A 24,559-nucleotide genomic window follows, 5' to 3' on the forward strand; every position below is an offset into this window, starting at 1 on the left:
GAGATACCATGGCTTTATTCACTCTTTAGTCTTGCTAAAAGCGACCCTGATAGCTTTGGTGTGATGCAATGTGCCTGTGATTTACACAGGGAACAGGACCAGTGTACAAAAGTTATTTGTATATTGACAGGAAAAAAAACACCTTTTCTGGCTCTGGAGTTATCTGAGTGACTGAGATGTGAAATGGCATATCCCAGAACTAATCTCAAAGATGCTTTTTTTTAAGGGGCTAAGCTCATGTGTATGTGTGTGTTTTCATATATTACACATTAATGCATATTTGAGGATCTTTATTGGGGCTTTAAGGGAATATGCCTTACTCTGTGTAGGTGTATATTCATATTTTCCGTTGTGTGCATTAGAGTTCTTGCGCCCTGAAGTCTACAACAGTCCATGTTACCATTGCTCTAAAATCTTCCTTACCCTTCTGCAGATGGCCTGGTGGATTGCATGGACCCAGACTGCTGCTTGCAGCCACTGTGCCACGTCAATGCGCTGTGCCTGGGCTCCCCGGACCCCCTGGATATCATCCAGGAGACGCAAGCCCCCATCTTCCAGCAGAGCTTGCATTCGTTCTACGATCGGATCAAGTTCCTGATTGGCAAGGACAGCACTCACATCATCCCAGGAGAAAATCCTTTTGAAGGAGGGTAAGTGAATTTTGGTTTTGATTCAGTAAGAGGTAAAGTGTAAGCCACTTGGCCATTTTAAGACATAAAATGCCAGCAAGATGCAGAACACGGAAATTGTCTAAGGAAAGGAGATACCTGAAGCATTTTGTGGTTGATGTAATTCTGCTGACTGTCTCCTCATCTGCAATGTCCTGCTAGCCAGTAAGACAAGATGCTTCTCTCCCAACTCATAGGTGCAGTTGCATCTTTCCTGCCTTCTCTTATTTCAAGGAGTGAAAGCCATCTGTTCAGCGGGGCTCTTCTGGTTCAAGTGACTGACATTTCCAAAAGTATCTAGTAAACACCAGTGGCAGAACTTCTTCCCTTGACAGAGCCAAAAGAGAGAGAAACTAGAATGGTATTTACAATCTATAGTGTAACTACTAGAGACCTCAAAAGAACTCAACCCAGCAGTGGGCACTTGCAGCCCAGAAAGCCAACCGTATCCTGGGCTGCATTAAAAGAAGCATGGCCAGAAAGTCGAGGGAGGGGATTCTCCCCCTCTACTATACTCTGGTGAGACCCCACCTGCAGTACTGTGTTCAGCTCTGGGGCCACCAACTTAAGAAGGACATGGACCTGTTGGATTGAGTCCAGAGGAGGGCCACGAAGATGATCAGAGGGCTGAAGCACCTCTCCAGTGAAGGCAGGCTGAGAGAGTTGGGGTTGTTCAGCCTGGAGAAGAGAAGGCTCCGGGGAGACCTTATAGCAGCCTTCCAGTACCTAAAGGGGGCCTACAGGAAAGCCCAAGAGGGACTTTTTACAAGGGCGTGTAGTGATGGGACAAGGGGTAATGGCTTTAAACTGAAAGAGGGCAGATTTAGATTAGATATTAGGAAGAAGTTCTTCACTGTGAGGGTGGTGAGGCACTGGCACAGGTTGCCCAGAGAAGTTGTGGCTGCCCCATCCCTGGCAGTGTTCAAGGCCAGGTTGGATGGGGCTTGGAGCAACCTGGTCTAGTGGAAGGTGTCCCTGCCCATGGCAGGGGGGCTGGAACCAGATGATCTTTAAGGTCCCTTCCAACCCAAACCATTCTGTGATTCTGTGATTCTATAACTGAAGAAAATCTTACAGTGTAGGGAGATCTATTAAAGTGATTTCCAATATAAACAGTCAACTTAGTTTTAATACTGAGACATTCTTTATCACTGCAGTCATCATCAAGAAACAGGAACTGGCAAAGAAATCTTATGCAGTTCACTTCTGTGACTGCATCTCAGCCATTTGTTTAAGTACATGCCTGGCTGTCAGGGGAGGTCATCTCTTTAAAATCACGTGCTTATAGCAGGACACTATAATACATACCCTGGGGTGTCAGATTCTTAGATCATTCGGTGTCTGCCCTAAATGTTGCCTTTCAGAAGTGGTGACCCTGAGCCAGGAGGTGGTTCTCAACACTTAGGTTTGGATGCCGTTGAATTCCACCCAGTCATTAACTGCTTACTTTCAGCTTTCCCCCACACAGCAGTGAATAGGTTGGCACTGAAAATATACAACCCTCATGTTTATGCAGGTATTTATTTCAACACTTGCATCTCAGCAGGCCTCTCAGGCCCTTCTGAGTCTGACCTAATGCTCTTCCACGAAGGGACGTTGCCACCATCCCTTGGGTACCACCTCCCATGTATTGCCATCTCTGGTGGTCTACAGGCTGACCTGAGACATGAACCACTTAGAAGCACACCAGTGTCAGGGAGTTGGCCTGATGTGATCGTTTCCCTGATTTGTCTTGCTGCCAAGCCCTTCAGAGTCCAAGAAAGCTGACAACAGTGATTCAGATTAAGGCCAAACACTCATTATGTCGCAAACTGTTGTACTTCATCAGCATTCTGAAGATTGCAAGTTCTGGATACTGAACAGTCCAGGCTCTGGACTAAATGTTAGCACAGTGAATTCTCTGCTGTCAGTTGTTGTGATTTGTTGCTGTAAAATCAGGCTCCAGAATACAAAATAGATTATACTCACAATTTCATTTTTCTGATGTATTTAGGGTTGCAATTCCTCAACTCAGCCCTCAGTCAGAAGCGTTTCCACAGAGGACTCTTGTATCAGGTCTGTGTGTATCCATTCTGATAGGCAGAGAGTCTTGGTAGACACATGTCCATGTTTAATGAACTTTTCCATACAACTAAAGAATTATAGGAGTCTTCATACATCTGTGATAAAAAAAAAATTGCAACTTCTCTTTAAAGGCTGCTTGCATTCAGCACCACACAGAGGTGAGGGAAAATAATGGGAATTTCTTATATATACAGTGAATTTGCTTCTGGGAGTGCCAGCAGAGGACCAGCAGAAAGACTGTGTCACTTAGGGTCACATGAACTCTTACAGGAGTTACATGTGTTTCGTAGATCTGATGATAGATGTCTATGTAGGAAGGAATTTCTAACCATCTGTAGACATCCTGCTAAAGAAAGATTCGGGATTCAAAAGGAGCACCTGCTAGCAGAAATATTTATCTGGCATATAGATTTACTAGAGCGAGGGAATGCAAAGATTCAAATCAATAGGAAGGGTTTTAATGATTGCTTTTCATTAACTGCAGTGGAACTAATAAATGGGGCTCATTGCTCCATTTAAGTTAACACGAAGAATGATACAGAGATAGCGATGATTTATGAGGTTGCCATTCTTAAAATACCAGCACAGGGTGTGTATCACTAAATATGGTCTACAGATATGTCACCTCAAGCTGTGATTATATTGCATCTCTCAAGTTAAATATCTTGACTCGTCACAAGAGCTGTTGCAAATAACCATGAAGGACCTCAACAGAAGGTATATTATCCCCTGAGACAGCACCACAGCACACAGTCCAGGCTTATCAGTCTGTTGGGTTGCTAAAAATGCCATTACTCTTTTGGGATCTTAAAAACCATCGTGTGTTCCTGTTTGTTCTTAAAGATCCTATAGATCTGGATAAACTTAACCATTGCAAGTGTTTTCTGCTTACTTGGCTTCTCTTTGTAGTTTCACTCATCTGTTTTCACCACCTAGAAAGCTGAACCTTTAAACAGCTGCCTCTTGTCACCCTGGAAATGGCAGTGCTTCAGCAGTGGTCAGTGACTGCTCCGTGGAGGAGCATGGGCTGGGACAATCTGGGACCCAATTAGTGTAGGCAAATGAGACTGACTGTATTTGCATGTGTGGATATGCCCTTTCTTCAGTAGCGTTCTTGCTGTTGAATCTCCTCCAGTTGCTTTTACAACAGACAGGTGATAATATCCCTCTTATCCGTGGAACTGCTCAGTGTCTCCATGAAGATCACAGCAGCAGCAGCAGGGGGCAAGATGAACCATTTTCATTTCTCCTTCCAGCTCCTGGCTTAATAGCTTGTCCAAGAGGAGAGAGGTCAGGAAATCTTTTTGTTCTGATGGAGGGCTCCAGCATCCTGCCTTAGAATAACCCTCTCCCTTCCATTGCTGCTGGTGTGATTCATGAAGCCGTCTCCTTCTTGACGTAGATCAGGACTGTGGATTGCTGGGCATGGAACATCCTACATCTTTCTGTCCCAGCACCATCACCCTCATGGGGTAGGAGGGGAGCTGGATCCGTGCTGCTTGGCTGTGAGCAATCCCCCATGAGCCAGCAACGCAGAGGTGACGTGGACCTCTGTGTCCTGGGTGTCTGACGTCCTGCAGAGACACCTGTGGCACAAGCACACTCATCATTCAGGTCAGGAACCGCAGCCTACTCCGCGGGGCTTTCCCAGGTCACGGCTGGCTGATTGTCACCCCTGGGGGAACCACAGCACATTTGCATTCCCGTATGGCCTGTGCAGAAGTGGCAGCAGTGTGAAGGAGATGACTGAATATCTGTGCAATGTATTTCCTGGGCTTCAGAAACTCAGCTTAGCTACCCTTTAGAGAGAACAGCAGTGCATATCACCTAATGGATACAAATAAATGAATGCCTCGTGACAGCTAGCCTTTGAGTGAATTTATTATTGAATTACACTCCGGCTTTTTAAGAACAAGCTGAGCTGACAAGCTCTCTCACCACTGCAGAAGAAAAAGAAAGACAATGATAAATTACCCTGATGGATAAAGGTAAAGACCTTGTCTCCTCCAAAATACCAGCAATTATATATTATTCATGTTTGGGAAGAAAAAATAATCATTGCCCATATTGAAATGAGTGTTTATGATGATAAAGCAAGTAGCTAAATTAAATTCTGAATGCACGGAATGTCTTTTCACATCATTTTGATGAACAGATAACAAGTACTCTTCTGCTACTTGATCGTTCTTGTATTGATTTTGAAACCACTTACTCTTGCTGTTTGCTTTGTATTTTTAAGCCATTCTTAGTTGTCCATCACCATAAGGAGCAGCACAATGTGCGGTGGTGTCAAGTTGTTGACTTTCAAGTAGGACACCTGATATATTTGTTCTCTCTTGAGGGACAGTGTCAGAAAATTGCAAGAACAGGCTAAAGTCCTGATCCACGGAGTCTTTTATGTTATGCGTCGGCATAGGATTAAAGCACCTCAGAAAACCATGTGTGGAATTGGCATTTTTTAAAAGAACAGTTGACAAGAAATAAGGTGATTTTTAAGTAGGTGTGGTTTATACCCCTTCTTTTTTGGCACAGGTTGCATGTGTCTACTTGCTGCCAGCAGTATTAACCCATCCCAATTAAATGGGCAGCTACAAATAACCCGCTGAGTTATAAAGACACATCAGAGAGCAGGTTCTGGTATCAGCTGCAGGAGTAGTCCCTTATTGCCCTCAGGTCAGTAGTCTAAGTACAAAAAGTAGTAAGTTTTCATGGTTTAAAATTCTGATCAGAATTAAATTTGCACATTTCTTTTTCCACTACTGAGTGACAAGGTATCTGTAAACATGTCACTCCACCTCTCTGTGTCCCTCCTGGGTGCCAGGCTGTACAACGTACCTTACTGGTCCAGCTGGGGAGGGTTGCACAAGCACTGTTAGATGCTAAGATAGACAGGTGTGCTATAAATGCCTGTGTGCACTATTTTACTATAAATAAATAAATAAATGGATGGTTTTTATTGTCACAGTTAAACTGCATCGATCCCAAGCCCTATCAAAACCAAAATTGTGAGTATTGATCATGGCCAAAGAACAACTGAGAGAATAGGGGAGAATCAAAATGACTTTCAAAACATTTTGGTAGTCCCTCTGGCTCACTTCTGAGAGATTTTGAAGGAGAAATTTGAAACCAAACTAACACAGTACCTCTTCAAACCCTCTCCTTCCCCGTGATATCTTGGTAACCTTGAAGGAAGACATTCAAAGCACCTTCTCTTTTCCTTTCACCCATTTCTTTCCACACCTGGAGGACTGTGGGTTCACCTCAGCAGATCCTCCTGAGGTTCCTTCACAGGGAAACCAAAGTGCTCTGTCTTTTCTGGACTTTTCCCTCGAGAAAAGTGTGATTTTTATACAGCGAAGTAAGAAACGCTTCTTTTCTAGCTGAAGTTAGAAGTCAAAAAACCTGAACTCATCAGGTGTGGCTTGCTGCTGCTGATTTCTCCGGAGACGGCTGGTCCAGCCCATGGCTCTGGCCCAGCTCCAGCAGGACGCGGCCCCGCTGGGCTGGCAGCGAAATGCCACGGGTCGGATGCACCCCCTGAACTGCAGGTACCCCAGCGGCCGTGCAGGAGCTCGTGGAGCACAGCGGCTGCGGGGGTTAGGAGGCTGTGAACGCTGCTTCTGTTGAAGACTCTGTCATAAGGTATTAGACACCACCCAGTGCTCCTGAGAGTGAGCACGCGTGGTACAGCGTGGTACCCACACTGGTGGGAACAGGGTCGTATTTTCCCATATTTTAAACCGAGCTAACACAGCACCTCTTCAAACCCTCTCCTTCCCAGCATTACACTCTTCCAAAGGCATCATTCTGCTTCTGTTGCTTTCTACTTAAAGGAACTACTTACTAGCTACAAATCATAGCTTTTTGAAATATAGGACAATAACAAGGAATTTTCAAAGACGTAGTGGTTTTCATTTTGGCAATTATTCCTTTTAAGCACAGGAAAGCATACTTTTAAAACTTACCTTTTCAGTGTACAGGGCATATATATATGTATTTTATTTTCAGTGTTTGCCTTTTTCTTTTGATTTTAAATTATATAGTATGGCATTATTTCAGCTTAGAGTGATTTTGAGTTGAGCATGGCATTATTTCCATACAATAAACTAATGCAATATATGCAGCTACTTACTTCCACTTTGTTGAATTTGTACCCACAGGACTCTATGAAAGCAAAGTCCCTATCCATTTTTATGGGCTTTTTTCTATAACATAGATAGTGTAATCATAATGTAATTATATTTGCCTTTCACAAGTGGCAGTAGAAGGAAGTTCTGTGTACAGTCATTAGAGAAACAGGGGTGCAGTTTTTAACAAATATTAAAAAACATCGGATATTTATTACCAAGCACAAACTCTTGAGTAGGACCATCCTAATGTGATTTCGGCATGCTTCCAGAATCAGGCAAAGCAGCTGATAAAAATGCTGCGCCATCCTGTACCTGGGCTTAAAAGGTCTCAGGTGATACCTGTGTACCTAGGAGCTCTTGGAGTGTGCAGAAAGCAAAACTCAAGCTTTCAAAACTCCCAAGCAGAAAAACAAAACTCCTAATGAGTTAAGTACCTCCCAATTACACAGGTGCTGATGTGCGTATTTGGCTTTAGGAGTCAAAACTACGGTGTGGACGCTGATGCATCTCCTGGATCTGGCACATAGATATTTGATTAATATTTATTCAATATTCAAGGTACATTCCTCTGAAAAAAGAGCAGCCCACACGCCCATTGTTTTACATTACTCATTGATGGACATGTCTGACGTGATAACTATGAGCTGAGTCAGTAGCTCCATTCAATATAATAACATCACTAGAACCTCCATCTCCTGTTCAATGGAGAGATTTGATTATTTCATTACTGCGTAAGGCTTCTTCAAATTAAATACTGCTTCACAGTTGTAATGATTCTCGTGTGGGACCCTGGCATGTTCATTCTGCAAAAAGCTGGAGCTTTCTGCCCCAGGCTCTTCGCTGCCTCTCCTCTGCAGGGGTTTGCTGACCCCAGACCAGACTGGAGAGCTTCAGCACCCCGCGGCCAGCTCAGTGCAAATCTCCTTTCCCATTTTAAATTGCAGGGGAAACTGGTGTGAGATGATCCTGTTGGCTTTGCGCTGATGCAGTGAAGTTCTGCCTTGCCAGATCAGTTCTGGGGCAGTCGCCTCTAGCTGTTGGATGCTAACAGCTGAGTCTAAGTACAGTTTTCAACCACTTCAATATATCAGAAAGAGTCTGTCCTTTGAGTGTGACATTTACATGCTAAATTGGTTAAAACCTCCTACATAAAAAAGCAGTTTTAAAATCCCAATCATAAAATCTTATATATTTTATTGAACGTTTTTTTTCCTAATTCCTTTGAATCATTACAAAGCTATCAGACAGCTTATATGTAGTTAAAGAACTTCCCCTATGATCATCAGAAGGAGACCTCATTTTATAATTAACCTGGAAACAATGTATTTTTCCTTCTGTCCTGATCAGTTTTGCTTTTATGGTGCCTCAAATTCAATGGAAGGAATCGCTTTTATTTTGGGTCCTCTGCAGAGCTGAATATGTGGCCATAGCTTACAAAATAAATACCAGACGTAAAATACTGTAATAATACAGAACTGGTAAGTTCTGCAGACATTTTTTGTGAAGACTTGACATGAATACATTATTCATCTCTGAAAGTTATTGCACCATAAAGTCTTTACCTCTCATAGAAATAATGGTTATAGGATCACTTCTGAAAAATTATGAAATGAGCGTAATTCAGTATTAGGTGGAAAAATTATCTTGCACCTTACGAGCTACTGAACGCTTGACTTGGATTTTACAGACCTAAAAAAATAGGAGTGTGATTCTGTTTCTTTGAGCTTTCATGCAAAGCAAGAGAGTGTTTCTTTGGTTGTGCTGGAGTAAAGGAGAGAATCATCAACTTTTAAAGCATTACTTAGTCAACCACATTGTGAATAAAAGAATTTTTCACTGAAACTTTGCAGTAAAGCACAGCCCAACTTTATTGTGCTTTGCATTTCTATAAAACTCTGTTCTAAAATACTTTCACTTAAATAGTATAGTTGGAGCCAGTTTTATAATTTCAGAGACCAGCACCAGTATCGTATCTTTTCCTCTTTATTTCCTATTTGCTGAGCAGCCTTCCTGTATCCCTTATCCTCCCACCTTCCCATTATAGCTCAACTGAGAAATCTTGGGATGCAAAAATAGTGACTCAATGAGGCATAGAGACCCAAGATGTTTTGGATGGCAGAAGTGGCATCTCTTTCCAACAGTGGCCAGATTGCTTGGCAGATCAGAGAGGAAGATTGTGCTTTCATAAAGCAAAAAAGGACGCACATCGAGTAGGTGAATAAGGTTCAAATCTTGGGAGAAGTTTTCAAAGCAAGAAAGGCCTGAGTCTTTCAGGAATGGAGCCAACAGGGAATTGTTTTGAGAGCAATGATCATTCCATCATGGGTTTTCTAGAAGTGGTAGGTGGTGCTCAAAAGATATTACATTTTGTTACTAAACTGTCATGCAATAAAGATACCTTCTTTTCTTGTTGGAGGAGCTGCTACTGGCAGTCACTAATATTGCTAAAAAGGTGATGCCAAAGGAGATTTTTAGGAACTACCAGTCTGTAAGTCTTCATGGAGCAGAATGGAGTCAGAGGCATGCAGTGAGGAGCTTGAGAAACTGGACAACAGCCGATCTCAAAAGCAAGCCCTCTCATGGCTACTAAAAATATTAGATGAAGAAGGTCCACTGTTTTGATACTGTCAGGTTAGACCAGATCTAAAGAGACAACAAGAATAAAATCTGCATCTAGAAGTGATATTGTAAATCTTGATTACTAAGTGCTTTCCTCTTGGACTTCAAATACCAACTTCATTAGCCACATTCGTAAAAGTATCCACGGATTATGTTGCTTTTTCCCTTGTCCTTCTTCAGACGATTTAAGTAATGGGTTTTCACTGAAGCATTTCATTCAGTTGGCTTTACTGTCTGTTTTGTAGAATATCTAAAAGGCTGCAGAAGGCTCCTTGCAAAAGGTTAACAGCTAAGGACCATACCTGCACAACGAATCATCAGCATCTCCTGACACTTCAGTGATGGGACCTTATAAATAGCTTCAATGAGCAGGTTAAACAAACAGACCAGATACTGTTTCTCGCTGCAGACAAGTTAGAATTGACTTTGTTTTATTGAGCCTGGTCAGAGCCCTTATAAACTTTGCTCTTCATTACCCACTCTTTTTCTCCTGGGTCTCCCACTCCATCATCTGCTCAGAAAGTTGAGTGGCAGGATCTGTTGCAAACCATGTCTGTCAGTGCCACTTCAGCAAGTCCCCGTTTGGGCCTTGGTCGAATGTCAGCACGTTTAGTCCTTTGTCAGATTGACACTGGCATTCTGGTGCTCTCCTTATTGGCCAGCTTCTCGGCTGAGCCTAATTAACGATTTATATCCCAGCTGCCCAACATGTGCCAAACCCTTTCAGAAACCCACTTGTGCTATCCATGGTGGTGTGGGGGTCTTTCTGGATGACTACTCTTTAATTTTCATTTTTTCATCTAAATGTGCCTTTCATGTTTAACAAGGAACCCTTCAGCAGGATCTTTTCCATTCTTTTTCCTAACCTTAATTCCTTAATTCAAATGGCAGCTAAGATCAGTAGGTGGATTTCCAATTTAAGGTTTTCCTACAGTTAAACTGAAAGGAAGAAGCCAGACAGGGATTGACTCAGTTCAGGGAAAGACTATTAGGGGTTTTTTTCTGCACGGTTAAGAGGCAAGTGAGCAAGGCTTTTTTTTTTACAGACAGCCTTTGAGGGAAATACTGCCACAAGCAATGAACTTGAAGGTCTGTATGTTCCGCTGTTTCCTCTTCTTCTTTTGTCCTTCATCTGTCAGCTCAGGCATTTTCTCTGCATCCATGTGTTTGATCATGATGCCCTTAGCTTTACCTGGCATTCTACCAATTTTTCTATCTATCCTAGTACTAGACTGCCCTGAGGTTGTTTAACATGAGACAGGTGCATTCAACGCAAAATGGACGAGCTACATTTTGCTTCATCCTGTGTTATTATCAAGCAAAAAGGTCACAGCAGCTAAAGCCATGAGATTGTGTTTGTAACAAATGACTGTATTTATAGGCACTTACCAGCAAGGTGTCTGACCATATCACAGATGAAGTGCCATGAGAATATAAAAATCCCTGTGCAAGTGATTAGCAGATTACTACAATTATCCTTCTGATGTCTCTGTAAGGAGGGTATGTGCCTCGGTTGTTATTTTGCAGGTGGACTACAAAGACATATACAGATTAGCTGACATGACCGGTGTCACACAGAAAGTCTGTAGCAGAGGAAGAAATGGAACTGAGATCACCTAATTTCATTAACAACTCTCTTCCCAATGGGTAACAACTTTGCAGATTTTCACTCTATGGTGCTCTGATGTAGTTTGATCCAAAGCAGAAGGATAAATCCCATATATATATACACACCAATAAAATACAGAAGTGGTAAGTAAGTTCAAAGAGATGAAGAGATTTATAGTGGCAAATTAAAATATTCATTATGGATAACTTAGCTGAGGATGGCTAAGCAGTCATGATAACCATCGCCACACATCTGAAACCTTTAAAGGAGAAGGCACAATGAGTTACGGTGGAAATATTTTGAGGAGCTACGGAAATTCATTGGAGTGAGATTTCCCATGCCACCTATCATCAGTCAAGGAAAGAATATACATTTCTTGCAGCAAAGGGTGGTTTAGGATGCACAGAATTTTCTTTTCCCAATGAAAAATGTTTAACAGAAGCAGTATTTTTGTCTATTTCCCAGTGCCAAGCACAGTGTCAGCAGAAAACATCTATGAATAAGAAGTATTGGAAGGACCAATATCTAAGTTATGACACATGGGATCAGAGTCAGTATTAAAGACAAATCTTTAATGTGCTCCCATAATGTGAAATGCCTTTTGGGGAATTTACTTTTCTGGCTTTTGTTCTAAAGCTGGTTTTGTCTGCTTGAATTTTGTTGACATCCTGTCAAACTTTCTTTATATCCGAGCAATGGGAACGTAAAGTGCACCCCTGTCTGTTTTGCCACTGTGGCCCAGATCTTAACAGGAATACTTAATTTAGTTTTCTAGGGAATAAAGAATGACTTCACAAAGCAATGGTGTAAAATTGTCTGATATGCCATCTGGCATTCTAGATAACATTTCAACAGTGATTTGGTCTTTCAGAGAAGCTTTTATGGACAAATTAAAAAAAAAAGAAAGGAAAAGTCTAATTAAAGAAGAAGAAAAAAGCAGACTGCTTTTGATTGTAAAACAAGAATCCATACAGCCTCATGTAAATTAGTGAAGGAAACAAAACAAACCAAAAAGCTAGAAAACAGAGGCAACACGTGGAATCTGTTAATAATTCAATGGGAAGATGAGACTCCAGCTATGAGAAATTCAATTTTGTTCAACTGTGGAAAACACTCTGAACTAGCAGGCCTAGACTGATGGAATAAATCTCTTCTATTAACATGAGAGATAATTTTATGTAAATTTATTGAGAGACCTTCTAGCGGAGCTGAGCGTCTTAGCAGTACCACTTAACTTGTTTGTAGTGTAATTGCATTTAGACCAAGGTCTTCTGAAGGAAATGGCTGACTAAATTAGCATTAACCAGGTTCCTGGGGGGCTCGGCGCGTTGTGGGTAGTCGATCTTGCCTCCAGAAAGGACATGTTGACCCTAGAGAAGCCAGCTGCTTCCAACGCACTGTATTAACTGTTTTGTCCCAAGTGGGGCAAATTTTGACACCCAGGGAAGAAGATTTGAGACTCTAATCAGGCAGAGCCTGGGCTTTGGTTTTTCTCCAGTTTCCATCCCTCCTGCTTTTAACTGAATTCAGATTTGTGCGTGTTGCTCCAGCTTCTTTTTTATCACTGTGGTTTGGGAAAGATGTCCCCTTTGTGGGAACATCTTTCCTTATAGCATGTAAATAAAGCTATTGTTATAGTCCTCGGGAGGATGGTGGATGCAGCTGGGCTTGCTGACAAGCTGCTTCTCTGAGAAGAGATGCCAGCGTCGTCCGAGTTAGTCGTGCTAACGGAGTAGGATGCAGTGCTGCGAAGCATCGCCGAGAATGGGAACCGAGTCTCTTCCTGGAAGGTGGGAGTTCAAAAGCATTTGTTCCAGCTGCCAAGGCTAGAGGAAGCTCTTTGTCCATGTTGTGCTGGTGCTTGTTATTGTAGAAATAGTTGTCAGTGATATGTAATGGACCAGATGCTTGCTGATATAAAGCACATCCCCCCATTAACATGAGCTGAGGATCTAGGCTTGCAATATTACTTACAAGTTTGCAACTGCTTGGACATGTGTTTTGTGTAGGACAGCAGGAGGGACATCTGCAACATGTTGTATTTTTTCCTTTGCTTGCTTTTAACTCTTGGAAGGAAAAAACAACAGGTGGAAATGTTCTTTTTGGGTTCGCAAAAATGTATGATCTTGTCTCTCAAGTATTTTAAAACATTTGGAGTCCCAGCGTTGGTTTGAATATGCTGTCAGTAATTCAGAATACCGAGTCCCTCATGCTCAGGTCTCAGTCTTCAAGCAACAGCCTGTAGTGATTCCTTGCCTTTCACAAAATGTGCAGCCACTTGATGAGAAGCTGAGAGAAGAGAGAAGACAGTTTCAGACCCTTCCTCAGGTCTCTCTAAAGGACGGGCGAGGACATGGGGCCAGGTGGAGGGGATCATGGAAAAATCTCAGAAGAGAAGGCCCAGCTTCTGCACTTAGCTCAGACGTGATCAAACACATTCACTTTGTGCAAAAATTGCACTACACTTGGTGACCTGTTGACTTCAGTGGGGTTATTCCAAGCATTGACATTTTTCCAAGCACTGATATTTTTCCAAGCATATTCCATGGCATTGTGATCCTTTGAGTTATGCTTTGCCTGTGTGTTAGAGAGTGATGTGCATAATACTGTACTGGAATATTATTTTAAATTTGTTGTATATGGGAAGCTGAGTTAGAGCCTTCAATGGGAGAAGCAATAGAAGTATTAAGAATATTGTTAGCTCCAAGATGGGTCCAAGTCTTTTCCTATATGACTCCTAACAAGTCAGTGATGATATGTCAGAGAAAACTCAGTAACAGAAAATTCATTTCCGTGATCTCATTTTCCTGTGGCCTGTTCCAAAATTGCATATGAATCCAGTCACATTATAGATTGCCAACACATTCTGGTAATGCTTAGAGAATTTTTGTTAATAGTGGAGCTCTCCATTTAGATCAGTAGGAGTTTTGTTCAAGACTCCCTGGCAAATGGTCTGGTTTCTGTACTGTAGAATATACAAATACTGCAGCCCTTATTAAACAGAAGTTATACATTATCATCTCCTTGCATTATACAGGATCAGATTTTTAGGTGGACTATAAGAAGATAACTTGATCTTTCCCTGATAATTCATGTTTTTGAAATCACCTTTACAAAACTTTGCAGATATCATCCTTTGCCTCAGTGAACCGGTAAAGTGACATTTCTCAGTTGAGGTGGGTAGATAGCAAGTGCAGCTGGGGTGATTTACTCTAGCTGAGATCTGGTCCTGCACCTGTAGAAACATTGGCTTTCAATCATTGGCTCTCCAGCAGGACAGCAGTTAGGAAAATCACTCACTGGGTCCCTTTAGCACACTGACACCACAATTTGCTGTTGCTGCTCAGAAAAATAGTTATCTTCAGCCAAAAATTGGGTTCAGACACTCTCAGAGACATGGGATGCTTTGTCTTTACAGGAAGCTCCTAAGGTAGCAATGTAGTAATGACTTAGAGCTCTGGAAACAGACTTTGGAATAAGAACCTAGAAAATCTGTCTTTGGTTTTACTGCAGATTTTCTGACTGACCTTGGACAACTGAAAATCACTCTGTGCTTTATTTCCTCTCTCTGTAAAATACCTTTCTTGCAGTATTAATGTTTGTAAAGATCCTTGAAATCCTTAGATAAAAGAGCACATTAGAGAGGATAGAGTAATTGGAATAGATGTAGCCTATAAAACAGTGCAATCCACCAAACTTTGAAAGAAAAGGATGGGAAGAAAAAGCCTGTCCTGTTAGCGTGCTCAGTTCCCCAAGCAGTTTGTAGGGAAGCTATCTGAACCTAGCAAATTATCTGTCATGGTTTTCCCAAGCGTGGAAGAAATGGGCCATCAAGCCTTGGTCAGGGTGCTTCTGTGGCTGTTGTGCCTTAAATATGTCCATGCAGTGCTTGGTAGGTTTCTGTTCTCTTTGATTTTAAAATGTGCTTTGCCTTTAATGAGGGCAATATTGTCAAGACACTGTGAGACTTAGTTGGTTATTGTAAATTCCAATGCGATGTTGTGAATCCTACAGAAGTCCATAGTTATTGAAGTATATGCTGCAGCACTTGCTCTTCCAGAGTAGGATAAAGGTAAACCTCATTTTAGTTATCAAATGTTCTTACACAATTCCTGTGAAAGTCTTCAAGAGCAGCATCCCGTCATCAAGACACACAGCATGGCCCCCAGCTTTCCAGGACATCAGGGCCTGGGCTTTCTAACCCGTAGGAATTCTGAGCCACAGAAGTAGAGGAAAAACCTGAATTTGTCAAAAGACTTACTATTTCTTATCATTTTTCTCCTTCTTGCAGACACGCATGTGTGATTCGAGGCCAGGTGATGACAGCAGATGGGACCCCTCTAGTTGGAGTGAACATCAGCTTTGTCAACAATCCTCTTTTTGGATACACAATCAGCAGACAAGATGGCAGGTAGGATGTCTTTATAGGATTTAGAGTGTTCAAGCAGCCGTTACAGCATTATTACCACCAATACTAGAGAGAAACTCCTTCCAAGAGCACGTTTAATGATGCATTTTGAAGATGTTGATGCATTATTGTTAGTTGTTATGGGGCTACATCTGACTGGTGACTGGTCGCCAGTGGTGTTCCTCAGGATTCAATTCTAGGCCAATCCTATTCAATATATTTATCAACCATCCCGATGCAGGAGTTGAATGTACCATTAGCAAGTTTGCTGATGAAACCAAACTGGGAGGTGCTGTTGACTCTCTTGAGGGACAAGAGGCCTTGCAGAGGGATCTAGATAGATTGGAGCATTGGGCTAGGATTAATGGGATGAAATTTAACAAGTCCAAATGCCGGATTCTGCACCTGGGATGAAGTAGCACTGAGCACAAGTATAAATTGGGAGAGGAGTGGCTGGAGAGCAGCCCTGCAGAAAGGGATCTGGGGGTGCTGGCCGCAGCAGGGTCAACACGAGTCAGCTGTGTGTGTCCTGGCAGCCAAGAGGGCAAACCCCATCCTGGGGTGCATCGAACACAGCACAACCAGCCGGTCAAAAGAGGGGATTATCCCGCTGCATTCAGCGTTGGTGCGGCCTCACCTGGAGTACTGTCTGCAGTTCTGGGCCCCACAGCTGAAGAAGGATGTGAAGGTCCTTGAAGGTGACCAGAGGAAGGCAACAAAGCTGGTGAAAGGGCTAAAGGCATGTCCTGTGAGGAACGGCTAAGGGCTTTGGGTTTGTCTAGTTTGGAGAAAAGGAGGCTGAGGGGCGACCTCATTGCTCTCTACAGCTCCCTGAGGAGGGGACGTCGAGAGGGAGGTGCTGAGCTCTTCTCCCTGGTGTCCAGTGATAGGATGTGTGGGAATGGCTCAAAGCTGCATCAGGAAGGTTTAGACTGGATATTAGGAAGCATTTCTTTACTGAGAGGGTGGTCAAACCCTGGAACAGGCTTCCTAGAGAGGTGGTCAATGCCCCAAGCCTGTCAGTGTTTAAGAGGCATTTGGACAATGCCCTTAATAACATGCTTGAACTTTTGGTCAGCCCTGAAGTGGTCAGGCAGTTGGACTAGGTGATTGTTGTAGGTCCCTCCCAAATGAAATAGTCTATTCTATTCTATTCTGTTCTATTCTTATTTTTATTATTTAGTATTATTAATTTTGTGATATCACCTAGAACCTTTAGCCAACAATTGGACAATGCAGTGCCCATGCACGTAAAGAAAAGATGCCTTCTGCTCCCAACAGCTCTATTCTTGCTAATTCATGTTGAAATGATTAGGAAGAAGTCATTAAGATTGTGGTTGTATCGGAGGCAAGTGCTTAAAATCTGAGCAATCACGCTCAGCCAAAACAAAAGCATTGCAAATTGGGAAAGTCTTTCAGCTTATCTTTTGTCTGTCAGTGCTAATGGCTCCCTTTCTTTTAAGAACAAAAATGAAACGTTCCAGCTGCACATGCTCTATGTATTGACTACTAACCGCTAGCACTTGGGAGAGGATTTATAGAATTTAGCGCTTCTCCAATCCACAACTTTCATTAAAGGTTTGACTTGGCCAGAGAAGCTGATAGAATTAGAATGAAAGAGAGGAACATGTGCTAGCAACCTGTGCTTAATGTCACCTTATTGATGCTCAGGGGAGTTTGCACCTACTGTAACACTGATGGTGACTAGGAGACTTTCCGAGTGATGCTCCACCTCTTGAATGACGTGACAATAAAATCCAGGTAATAAAGAGGCATCCCAGGAAAACTAGTGGTCTCCTTTGGAAAAGGATACCTCTGGAGCTGGTGCCTCTGTATTGTCCGAAGCTTAGGCATTACTGCAAATAGGAGAAGGTCTTGAACATTTATGCTATGAGTATCTCTGTCAACCTTACTGAACCTCCTTTGAGTGAAAGTGAGATCCAAACTGCACTCTCAAGATCAGATTGCTGTGTATAGACCAGCACAAAACCTGTGTCTATTAGAACAGATAAATATGCCTGCAAAATTCCTGGACAATAATGCCTGCCATAATCTTTTTTTCATCTGTTTCCTTGTCATATATACAATACCCAACTACCGTGTGTAGTCTTTCATTTAGATTACAAGTACTTTGAGGAAGGGACCATCTCTTAATTGCACTGTACCTAGCAGAGAGGGGCTTTATCTTAAATTTCACCTCTAGACAGCAAACATACCAGTAAGCGAAACAGGGACAGAGCATGGAGATGGGCGCTGCTATCCGAGCTCCAGACATTTGTAATGTTTGAGTAACTCTTTCTTTCCAGTTCTTGGATGGTGAAAGGCAAATCCCCCCTGCTATAATCCTACTTCTACTGGCAGTTCAAGCTAGGGATGTCCTTCCCAACCTCCAGCTGAGCAGGGGACTCAGGGCAGAAAGCAATGCAGCTGGAGCATCAGTATGCTCCACCAATCTTCGGTGGACTGCCGGTTCCTCAGGGCCGGCTGCCAGCCTCCAGAAGTTAAATTAGTTTCAAGGAGCTCAGTGCTGCAGTTTGCTGACTCAGCCCCTGACAGATACTCAGCTCCAAATGATAAAAATGACAGAGATCTGCTGTCTCAGAGCAGGGAATCTGTGACCAAGTGGGATTCATCCTGAAGCTGGGACTTCTGTCAGCAGCGGCTGGTGGTCAGTGTAATCCCAGGCTGCGTGGTGTCAGCTCTTCTGATTTCTTCACCTTCCTCTCAAACCAATCTGCTTCTGCAGAAGCCTTGTGCACGTCTGGTGCACGACCAACATTTAACATTGCCTTCCAAAATTGGCTGAGGCATACATGCAGATATTTTCTCAAATGAACGGGCACAGCAGTGCATCTGTGTACTCCGGAGGTAATAAATGGACAAATGAAAGCCCTTCTCTTAAAGAACACCAAAATCCAGTGGTGAGGTCTTCTAAAAATTACCTTGAAGTACTTAAGAGCATTCAGACTAAAATTGTCAGGGCAGAAAATGATGTCAGCCATCCCTTATTTCTAATCCTAGTCGCGCTGCTGATTTAGCGGGTAGCATTAGATGCATCTCTTAACCTTCCTAGACCAGCCAACAAGCCTGTGAAAGGGAGATAACATTTACTTGCCTTCCTTACTGATTGTTGTAGCATTTATTAAACACTATTTGTAAAGCACTTTCAAAATTGTTTAAAGAATTATTGCTATTACATGTTCTATTATGTGTTTTGATGCTTTTCAGTAATTTTCTGCATAGAGCATGACTCTCTTCTCATCAGCTTTTTCACAATGCAGTGTTCATGTGATTGAGTCACTTTGTTTTAAGAAGTTGATGCTCTTCAGCAAGAAGTAGTTTCTCCTGAACTACAGTAGCAGACTGCATGCATTCCCATTTCATAGCAGTGCACAGTTATATGGGGTCATCTGGACCATCTTCAGTGTCATTCTGATTTGGAGGAAAAATGGGAGCGCACATGCAAGCAGTTACCTTGTTCCAGGGGTTATGAGATAACTGCATAAAACTCACTGGCTTTATTATTTGGCATATTCACCATAGGAATATCTATTCTTGAAAACGTGCATTGAGTTGCCTTAAATTGATTTAGCAAATCAGTTTACTGATAGCAGGGCAATAACTGTGGTTTTAAAGTAAGGGAGTTTAAAGACAGAATTGCATCAGTTTAGCTAGATTGGTTCCTAAGCTGATTTTGTTGCTTCAGGTTTGCTTTTTTGGGGGGGAGGCAGGGGTTGGCACGACCAAGTTTCAAAATGAGTATCATAAGTAAAATTTCAGTTTTAGAATTACAGTGAACTGATTTTTTCAGCCCTGTAAGTGGATTCGCTATATTCCAGGTCTCTGCAAGTAGGTTTCACTCCTATTACGGTACTCAGGTACAGCCTCTAATAGGGAAATCCTGATCCTGTTTAAGTCACATTGCTTAGTCTGAGCAAAACTTTGATAACTTCAAGGCTTGCATGTGTTTTTAGCCTAATTATTGGGGGACAGACTTTTTTCAGATAACAGGGCATGGAGATAAAATGACAACTCTCAAACCACTCTGTTGTATGCATTTCTCTGTAAAGCAAAGTTAATAGATGGATCAAAGTATCAGTACTGGTTGATAAACCACATTTTTAAATAAAGCTTTAAGTTTCACTCAACTGGCAGTTTATAAAGGCTGCAAGTCCTCAGTATCCCATGGTTGTAGGCACGGTGTTAATAAACCAGCAGGAAAGTCTCGAGACTTTTTTGGTATTGTGTACCTGCCATCACATTCAGCAACTTTGGCATGGCTCTCTCAGAAACACCAAGTAGATGAACTTTCAGAGCAAAGAGATGAGAAAAGGTTACACTTTTCTGTGGGTTTTGTTGTGGGTTTTTTTTGGAGCCTGCTTTGTGGATAAACAGAGAATTTTATCCTTTGGCCTGTCTCTCCAGAGTCTTTTAAGAAAAACAGAACAATATGACTATACAATAAGTAAGATTTTTTCCAGAGTGATAAAAAAGACGTCAGAGATCAGCAGCAAAACCAGAAATAAAATTATCTCGTTCCTTCAATCCCAAGACGGTTTTGCTCTTGTTAAATTTAATTTCACTGAGGGAAGCTGGGAGGAAGGTGTTTTCAGTTTGGGTTTTTCTGTTTGGTTTTAGTTTTAGCTTTTGTTCAGTTCATCAAGGTAACTTCAAAGCTGCACCCTGTGACTCTGGGAAAACCAGCTCATGAGCAACAGCGCCTGCTAAAAAATACTGCCTATCTCTGTTTTCACAGCTGCTGGAGCCTGACATGGAGGTGGTGCTTTCCCTTCTGCATCTTGCTTTGGGGATGCAGGAGAGGCAAGGATGTTTCCTCCCAGCAGGTTACCGTCCCTGACCCAGGCTCAATGAAGCCAAGAACCACTCACAAAGGAGTGAAACAGAAGTGTTTCCGAATAAAAACTCTTCCCACTTGCCTAAAATCTTGTTGAGCATCATTTGTAATGTTTGCTTCTTTCCTCCCGTTGCCCCTTTCAGTGCCCAGATTCATGCAGAGCAAGCTTCTCCTTCCTAGCTAAAGGGCTTGCCAAATGCTAATTGACTGTTAAAAATGTTCTCATCAAAGCACAAATGCTGCGGAGCTTTGCTGGCAAGAACGAGCAAGTCACTCGTCAGGCTGTTGCAAGCCAAGCTCCATAGGTCTGGGAAGCTGATGCCCCCACTTGAGTGGTAGAATAAACATGTCTTTAGCTTTTTAAAATGCTTTCCACTCCCTCCCATGGACTCAATTTAATCCTGAAGAACTTTGTTTTCATAATTATATTTACTAAATGGCACCTCAGTCTATTGGCCATAAAAAAACCCAGAAGGTTCTCCTGAATGACTGCTTGCCAAAGAGTTTTTTTTAGAAATAGTTCATACCCATTGTTGCTCCTCTGGGATTTTTGCAGCCAATCTGAAAGCCTCATAATTAATTTAAAAAATAATTTTAAATACTTTTTTTCAGCTTCTTTCTTGCCTTGTAATTACAAAGTGCATCAAATCTGGCTTTGGGCTGTCAGAGTGCTTTCAGAACCTAGTTCTCATGCACAGAGAAGTACTTAAGCATGTGGCTTTTAAGCACATGAGCAGCTCCGTTGAAGCCAGCGAGCCTATTCACATGCTTAAAGTCTGTGTGAGACTGCCATACACTAGCACCAAGCATCGAAAGTCAGAAGCAGGGATGAGAAAACTTTCTTTGCCTGAAACACTCGTTTGGCATCGCAACTGAACAGATACTGAGAAAAAACAAAGAAGCAAAAATGAGAGGTCTTCAAATTGTGTCAAAAACCCTTCCTTTTCCAGTTAACACCTTTTTTTTTCAGTCTGTACATAGTAGATACATCCTGTGGTGCTGCATAAAATCTCCATCTCTGACAAGATGTGAAGTTTAAACACAAAACTAAGAAAAACAAAACTAAGAAAAAACCCCAAAACCCTATCGCAACATCTTTACCTCCAGGGGACAAATATTTTCCTTACCAAGGTAACATCCTTTCACACAACTCCGGAGGGCTATCTGTTAGCCTGACATAATATTATCCAACACTAACACAGGCAGAAAAGCCGCTTGGCTGGAGGTAGCATAGGGTGAAGTTGCAGACCAGAAGTAGTAAGTTATCTGCCCTGTTCTAAATGATTAAGAGTCAAAAAAGACTATGATGTGCTGAGTGCTGTGGTACAGAGACTGCCTGCAAGGCGTTCATTTCTTCCCTGAGCCTAGTACACTACGCTCAGTCCACGACTGGGCTCCATATGTTCTCTGGGTTGCATTAGGTGTTAGTCAGGTTAGCAGTGATGCCAAGACAGTTTATATGGTGGTGTGTCAGAGAAACCGCTCTCCAAATAGTTTATTTCACCATGTGAATTGATCCAATTTGTGACTGCGTTTGGATGATAAATACTTATTAAAAAAAAAAAAAGAAAATTAGTATGTATGGTCAAACACCACTAGAAAAGCACTAACAAAGATAAACATTTGTCTCAAAAAAAAGGGATAAGTATGTTTTTAATATACATGAGGACAACATGCAAAGAAGCTGAGTTCGTACTCCTGCCTCTGCCACTTGCTCTTACTCAGCTAAAGCCTCTTGGGGCTGTAGGTTTTAGGCTTGTAAAACGTGGCTGATGAAATTTCTTGCAATTATTTTTCTGGGGGTCCTTGCTAGGGAATTGTTACAAACAGACACGGTGGTGCTTGCACTAACTTCGTATTCCATCTCTTAAAACAGCTTTGATCTCGTTACCATTGGTGGGATCTCCATTATCCTGCACTTTGAGCGGGCTCCCTTCATCACCCAGGAGCACACACTCTGGCTGCCATGGGATCGCTTCTTCGTGATGGAAACCATAGTCATGCGGCATGAAGAGAATGAAATCCCAAGCTGTGACCTCAGTAACTTCGCCCGGCCCAACCCTGTGGTCTCTCCATCTCCGCTGACAGCTTTTGCAAGTTCCTGCTCAGAGAAAGGTCCTATTGTTCCTGAAATCCAGGTATGAACCATCTGAGCCGAGGAGAAAATAATCCACCTCCTTTCTGTGCTTCCTTTGCCTGCTTTGAGCAACACAAATGCAACTATTCCGCTGCTTTCCTAAAAAGAAGCATTCCTAGTTTGTTGCACCATTTTTCAGACATTTGCCAGGAGCGCTCACTCACAAGTGCGCGCTTTGCCAGGTTTTTTTTCCCATATTCCTGAGAGATGGAGGCAAAACACTTGTCGCTGACAACAAAAATCCTATGTTGGTTCTGCTTTGCTTTCACCTCTCTTCCACAGGAGGTGGGCTGGGACCCTCGTGTGACCCACAACAAGTCTTCGGGCAGCCCTTTGGCATTCAATACGCCCAGCACGAAGCTGATGGATCGCTTACGCTCTAATGCCTTTCTCCTGTTCAGGAGCAAATTTCACCCACTGGGCATTATGGATCTCAGTGACGGAGTATCGGGTGTGAACTTTCTCAGGGTTTGAAGCATACCCCTCACTCTACCAAGCCGCTGAGATGTGCAGTCAGCCAACAGACGGCTGGCAAATGGCCACCCTGTGGAGCACCTAGGTTTTATTGCGTTTCATGACATTTGGGATAGATGAGCAAAGCGAGGGTTACTTTTAATTTCTCATCCCCATTTTCTTTTTTAAGGAAGGGGGAGTCAGATAAAGTAGGTTAACAACTTGCTGTGGTTGCAAAGTATTTTGCCAAATGGCAAGTTGGGTTTTAAACTGAATAACTGAATTATCCATTTTCCTTAAAAACACTCACTGCATTGAAATATATAGATGTAGCAGCATTCAAGCTTTCCTTTCTCAGGCATGTTGTTCCCTGAGTTTTAGATGCCAGCATTTGGCATGTCCTGGGTATTGCTTTTAGTGGCAAATAATAGTCTGCCAAGGTAGAAATAATAACAAATGTAGGGACAAATTGTGTGCTCCTGCTTGGACTCCATTGGGGTTGCGGTTGCGTTAGTGAGGAAAGAAGTAAGTTTATATTTTCTAATTTTAATACATCAGGTACTGAACCCAGCAACAAATAAAGCTAGTTGTCTCTTACTTTCCCTCTGGACCAAATCCTGTGATCCTTTCTCACACTAATTTCCAATTACAGTCACCAGGTTTGTCCCAGCATAATTACTAATGAAGTCCCATATCTTGTAAAGTCCATCAAATTGCAAATACTTTGTTCAGTTTTCACATCTCTTTTTTCCTAAACCAACAAACACCATAAAAAGGTAATGTTCAGTCCTGCCTGGGAAAGAAGCAAATATCTGATACAGTGCAACTATAATCATAACCTCACTTATTATTTGGTAGGATACTCATTAGATTGTGTTAATTATATCTATTGAACTAAAACATTCTAAAACTCCTCTTCAATAAGAGTGCATGCCTGTTTATTGACTGTGAAAGCAGCCAGGGATGCTGATCATAAGCAATAGTTTGATACAGTTTCTTGACTGTAGATCATAGAATCATAGAATGGTTTGGGTTGGAAGGGACCTTTTAAGGTCATCTAGTCCAACCCCCCTGCCATGAGCAGGGACATCTTCAACCAGATCAGGTTGCTCAGAGCCCCGTCCAACCTGACCTTGAATGTTTCCAGGGATGGGGCATCGACCACCTCTCTGGGCAACCTGGGCCAGGGTTTCACCACCTTCATCATAGATGTTTAGTGACATTTGAAATGTCCCACAGATACCCTGTTTGGCCTCCAATTGCCAGTCCAGAATGATCCCCCTATCAGTGTCCTACATGATATCTGCCAAACGCTTGTGAATGTCAGATAACTTGGACATCCCAAATCGCACTAGACACCTGTAGTTATGGAATCTAACTAAGACCTAAGTGGGATTCATTCTGAGATTATGGCACCTAAATAAGGTGTTCACGCACAGTCGTCTTGATGAGTGCTGGATGTCCAAGCTCCCAGTAAAGCTGACAGAAATCTAATCAATATCGTCAGTGGAAACTACAGATCAAATAAGCTGACCATCTTGAAGGTATCTGGTTCCCACTGATGGTATCGGTTAGATCTCCACTGACTACAGTTGATGCTTACATGCCTACCTCAC

At 42.4% G+C, this 24,559-nt stretch overlaps 1 protein-coding gene across 7 annotated transcripts in view; it reads left to right on the forward strand.

Moving 5' to 3' along the window:
• Positions 1-24,559, forward strand: part of TENM4 (teneurin transmembrane protein 4) — a 600,927-nt gene that overhangs the window by 498,356 nt on the left and 78,012 nt on the right. For all 7 annotated transcript variants that reach the window (XM_069808531.1, XM_069808534.1, XM_069808532.1 and 4 more), the window contains 3 exons: positions 434-650; positions 15,382-15,501; positions 22,230-22,491. In XM_069808531.1, the coding sequence (XP_069664632.1) occupies positions 434-650; positions 15,382-15,501; positions 22,230-22,491 (599 nt within the window). The remainder of the gene's footprint in view (positions 1-433; positions 651-15,381; positions 15,502-22,229; positions 22,492-24,559) is intronic.

Source organism: Haliaeetus albicilla, chromosome 20 (genome assembly GCF_947461875.1).
Source record: "Haliaeetus albicilla chromosome 20, bHalAlb1.1, whole genome shotgun sequence".
Lineage (NCBI taxonomy): Eukaryota > Metazoa > Chordata > Aves > Accipitriformes > Accipitridae > Haliaeetus > Haliaeetus albicilla.